The sequence below is a fragment of the Poecilia reticulata genome, linkage group LG23 (assembly GCF_000633615.1).
Source record: "Poecilia reticulata strain Guanapo linkage group LG23, Guppy_female_1.0+MT, whole genome shotgun sequence".
Classification (NCBI taxonomy): Eukaryota; Metazoa; Chordata; class Actinopteri; order Cyprinodontiformes; family Poeciliidae; genus Poecilia; species Poecilia reticulata.
Window position 1 is genome coordinate 6908124 of NC_024353.1, and position 5502 is coordinate 6913625.

General features: G+C 40.0%; 1 protein-coding gene across 2 annotated transcripts in view; it reads left to right on the plus strand.

The window, feature by feature from the left end:
• grip1 (glutamate receptor interacting protein 1) overlaps window positions 1-5502 on the plus strand; it is a 71573-nt gene that overhangs the window by 6281 nt on the left and 59790 nt on the right. Inside the window, exon 1 of one of the 2 annotated variants that reach the window (XM_017302728.1) lies at window positions 4147-4569. The exons of the other annotated variant lie outside the window; for it this stretch is intronic. Coding sequence (XP_017158217.1) covers window positions 4515-4569 — 55 coding nt within the window. The 5' untranslated portion in view covers window positions 4147-4514. Of the gene's footprint in view, window positions 1-4146; window positions 4570-5502 lie in introns of those variants that run through there. 2 annotated transcript variants of the gene reach the window in all.

The window sequence follows — 5502 nt, forward strand, 5'->3', positions numbered from 1 at the left end:
GAGTTTGGACGGGTTCAGAGTTTGGACGGGTTCGGAGTTTGGACGGGTTCAGAGTTTGGACGGGTTCAGAGTCACCCTGTGACATTGTACAGTAGAGCTGAGTATCAAATGGTTACTAATTGTTTTATTTTTTATAACTTGAGCTAGCGGGAGCATGTAGCTCTTAAATAGAAGGGACCCCAGAATGAAACCTTGAGGTACGCCACATATAACTTCTGTTACCTATTGACACCAAGAATCCCTCTGAGCTCGTTAGTTTTGAACCAATTGATCACTAAACCAGAGAGTCCAGTTTATTTAATGCTGTCACAAGAACACACGTCCCAGTTTAAGGTGAACCCACCTGTGTTTTACTGACTGGGAGGATTTGTGTGCCATTAACTCCACTCTTATTCTGAAGGGCAGTAAAATCGCGTGGATTCCCTGTGAGACAGTCACATGTCTCTGTCTGTATTTCTATTCATATTGAGGTCATTCTCTGCTTTTTGTCTCGTAGCCTGCAGAGACCCATTCTTCCACTTCACTGGGTCTTTTCCTGCTCTCTCTCCCCCCATCCATCTCTGGAAAACTCTGCTGGGAGCAAAGATGGATGCTTGTCACAGTGAAGGCTGTCAGTTAATCACTGCTGTCGTTGCGAACAATATGGTGTTTTTATTTGTTTGTTTTGATCCAGTGGGGGTTTTGGTTTCCCCCTCCTGTCAAACCATCAGATCCAGTCCACTGCAGACACAATGGTGACTTTTTCTGCTTTAAGAAACTTATTTTAGCTAATTATGAGCTGAAGATCATAGTTTACATGATGGAGGATTTAAACAACCCCAGTATTTGGTTATATGAAATGAAAAAAAATTACTCTTATCTGTAAAAACTTAATTAATATGAAGACAAGCTCTTAACGCAAAGATTTGAACAAATCTGAACTAAAGATGCTCACACTGGTTTAAGTTTTATTTATTGGACAGATCCCAGTTACTGTATATCAAAAACATGTTTTCCAAGCTTATTCAAATTCCTTATGGTGTTCCACAGGGGTTTAGATTAGGACCACATCCGTTCTTTGGGAAGTATCATCTGCAATGATGGAGAACTTGTTACACTGATGATGTTGAATTTTATTTATCAACGAAACTTGAGTTAGCGGATCATTTTCTTCTTCTAAACTGAGAAAACTTATTTAAACCGACTTTATACACTCAGCGTTTCACAATCAAACCTTAAAGCTGCTTACTAAAGATTGGAATACCTCTCTGAGGAACCACCGAGCATCAACAGGATTTCTGCTCAGATTAATACACTGAGCAGGTTTTCATCTTTACTGACTTTTTTATATGTAAATGTTTATTAATTTATATGCTGAATATCTGGTTAGTCGCTCTGACAGCGAGTCTAATTATTAATTAATCTTTAGTTTGATTACACATGCAGGCCTCAGCTTTGCTTTATCTCTACAACACACTTCAATTTTACTTTAACTTAAAGAGTTAAAAAAAAAAGTATAACAAACTCTTTTGTTGTAAATATTTAACTATTTTCTGGATTTTGACCCTCAAAAACACAGGAAATCTAACGAGTTCACTAAAAATTAACATAACCTTAATTATCACTATAATTATTTCTTTTAACAAATAGTAATTGTTCCATTGACTGATTATTTCACTTATAACAAGACATTTGTTGTTACAAATGAAAGGTTCTGCCAGTGGAACAAGCACTTTTTCATCAATATTAAGGATTTTTTGACAAGTTCATATATTTTGCTTAAAAGTTACTTGTAAGTTAGTTTTCTTATCTCAAATGTTCAGCAGAAACATGACCAAAAGTACTTGGTTAGGTATTTTGTTTTTACAGTGTTTATTTAACATGACAGCTTTTTAATATATTTACTTGGATAAACGTAGTTTCATTCCTTTAATCTGTTTTAATTAAATTGCATCGCCTGTTTTCTTTATTCAGCATAAAGAAATTTGAACCTAAAATAGAAACAACGCCGTGATTCACTTCGTCTTCCATCCGTATTTTCGTTTCTTCCATACTTTGCCTTTAAGAGGCGTCGTTTTTGGCAGAATGGCCCTTTACTTCCCAGCTGAGTGGAGCTGGAGGCTGAATTCCTCAGAGGCGAGTCCGGACAGGATCCAGACTTCAAATGCCGCTGTGCAGCTCAGTGTGTGTGTGGTCTCTGCAGATTCATTAGCGTCGCATCTTCAAGCAGCATTGTGTCTTCTTGGATCTGCGTATTTTATCTCCCTGCATCATGTGTGGAAAACACACGCTGAGTTGTAACAGATACTGACATTTAATCTAATCTATACTGTGTTTTATCAAAACAGCCTCAGCTGGGTGGAAAAAGACAGAGCGAGAAAACTGCTGCAAGTATTTTGTGAAATAAATATTTTAGTCACTGTTTAGTTTTAAAAGCTTAAAGTGCTAATATGATGGTTATTATTACAAACAGCTGATATTCGCATGCAAGTTTTGTTTCTTTCCTAAAGCTTTATAATGACACATTAGTGAGAAATTTCATAAATTCTGAGACATAAATTACTGATATAATTCTGCTCATGCCTTCATAAGTGAATAAACACACAATTATGGTTATTAGCAGAGATGAGTGTGAACATGTCTGCATAATTAGTATTTTTTTTCCATTAAGCTGCATGAAAGTAGGTTTTTAAACGAATGAAAGTCACATCATCACCTTCCTAAATTAATAGCAAAGGTCAGTTTTTACTAAAAGTGATTTTTTGTTGCCTAAAACATCTTTTGGAGAGAAAGACGTGGTGATTTTCTTTTGCCAAAATGTCTTTTGGCAAAAATTACTGAAAGAAAAAATATTTTAGAATGTTGACGATACGTCTACACTGCTTTTCATAACATTAGCCAACAATAATAACTTTATTTTTTTAAATAAAATATAGATTTAATTTATGAAACACTTACCAGAACCAAGATTTAGAGTTAAACACATGTTATATATGATGTTACCAATCAAATAAAACAAAGGTCATACACTGGTTTACTTGGTGGAAAACATAAACTTGTTTCAGTTGCTGAAACAGGTAGGACATTGTTTGGGGGATTACAAGTTTTGCTCCAAAAAAACTCATAATTTTTGGCGCCCCCTCAAGCTCAGCACCCCTATGCCTCGCATATAACGCAGAGTCACGTTTTATGCTACTGTCTGAAGCAAAAAGTTAACTGAAACACAGTGAAAATGTACATGTAATTAGCGCCTAAGTTACAGATGTTAAAACAGATTGAATATTTAGCCAACCATCCATCCATCCAGGGGCAGACTGGCTGCTGGGACATTTCCCAGTGGGCCAATATGGCAACTTTTACAAATATTCATAATATTAAATTTCTCATCCATGAATGTCCTGAAAAGGCAATGTTTTTTATTAGTCTATTCCATGTCTTGAATGCATAATATCAAACTTTTCAATTTGTTTTAATGTAAAGTCCACTGCTAGTCCAGACAGACAACTGTTTGTCCAAACCCTGATTAAATTTAACTCAGTCTTGGTAAGGAAACCGTTGTTGCTAAGGTGTTAAAGAGATTTATGTACCCACAAGATTCTGGGGAGCAGTTACTGTTTCCATTTGATGCTTTAAATAGGACAGAAACCTACTGCAGTGTAGACACAACAACACTGGTTCATCCCTTGAGCTTAGGAGTCTTTTTATGCTGAATGATGATAAACAGCTCAGAACAGACCCTATCAGTTTGGGTTTTAGGTTACATTATTATTATATTATTTAGGTTACACTAGGCGTACAACTACATACTTTCTGAGTGCTGTAAAATACATAAAATACCACCTAGAAATAATTTTTCCTCCATTTCTGGCGCCCCCTGAAGCTCAGCACCCCTATGCCTCGCATATAACGCAGTCACGTTTTATGCTACTGTCTGGAGCAAAAAGTTAACTGAAACACGGTGATAAGTCAAAAGAAAACACCTGGAGAATTATTGGTCGTTACATTATCATAATAAAAGTAGAGCGAACTGATTTGGCGAATAATATTTACATTTTACACAGTGTGTAAGTTTGTTTTATAGAAGTTAAAGGGCAGATACGTGCTTCGTCTATCTTTGCATCGATCTCCATCCTCTCTCCGTATCCTGCCACGAATGAATGACGCGCGTGCACGGCGGTGTTGGGAAACCAGTTGACAGCCCGTTAATTTGGACCAGTCCGAGCTCCGTCTGTGGAGATAACGGAGCAGACCGCGGAGCTGGCGGCTTCACAAACCGTCCGCCCCGCTCTCCTTCACGGTCATCACGTCACCCTCTCTCTCGTGCTCCCCCGGAGACCACAGCGGCTCGAGGGGTAGAGTTACAAGAGAGGGAGGGGGTAGAGAGACCTAGAGGAGGAGTGGGAGGAGGAGAGAGAGGGAGGTGAAGCAGCTGAAGCTACGGCTAACTAGCCATGTTGCTGTCCCCGCCGCCGCTGCTGCTGGTGTGTGACTGCTAGCGGGCCGCCCTGGACTCCCTAACCGCCCTGAGGTGCATCATGCCCGGCTGGAAGAAGAACATTCCGGCCTGTCTCCAACCGGACCAGGAAGGAGGTAAGAGCGGACCCGGACTGGACCGTGCGGGTTCACAGCCACACGGACCGGTGAGCGTGCGTCTCTTGGCGCGTGTGTGTTTGTGGTGCTGCGCGCGCGTGCGGTAATTATCAGTAGAATCTCTCGTGCAGCTTGGTATTGGCTGGGTGTGTTTTTTTTTTTTTTTAATTAGTGAAACTTGATACCGTGAATGTGTGCGCGTGCCTCTGAGATATCTCGTGCTAATCTCACGCGCAGTGACGTCCCCGTGATTTTTTTTTTCTTATTAATTTTTTTACGCGGTGTGCTATAACGTGTTAGTGATCACCGGTGACCGGTTAACGAGCTGGCGGGTTAGCACGGCTGCTAACTAGCTAGCCCGTTCTGGACCACCGGTGGGTCAGCAGGAGAGACTGCCCTTGGTGTCCGTGAAACGACCACCTTCACTGGGCTGTGGGCGGCAGTCGGCAGCCTCTTCAGCGTCGGTTCGCCCGGAGGTGAAATCTGTTGGTTTGAATTAAATATTGACAGAGGAAGCCGTAATGTTTAACTCGCTTTAGTTTTGGAAAAGATCATCATCGGTTTTCCGTCTTAAACCGTGTCAGCATTCTTCCTGTGTGAGCTTATAAAAGCAAAAAGTTACTAATAGTAGGCATGTAAACAAAATGTTCCAAAGAGTTGTAAATGATCTGAAAGCTAAAACAGATGCAGAGAGAAGGAGATGAGAAGTGAGCGTCACTCCTCAGTGGTCATAATGTTATGCTTGATTGATGTATAGCTGCAATCAAGAGTTAGGTGCATAATTTGAATTTATGGTGGAAACTTGGTAGCCGACAACAAGCGTCTGTTGTAATTCTGGCTGAATTTTGGACCAGACTTCTTGCCAGAAGTGGTGGAGTTTCATTAAGTTGGTTGGTTTCTTCTTAACCTGAGCAGTAAGCATTGGCCACAAAT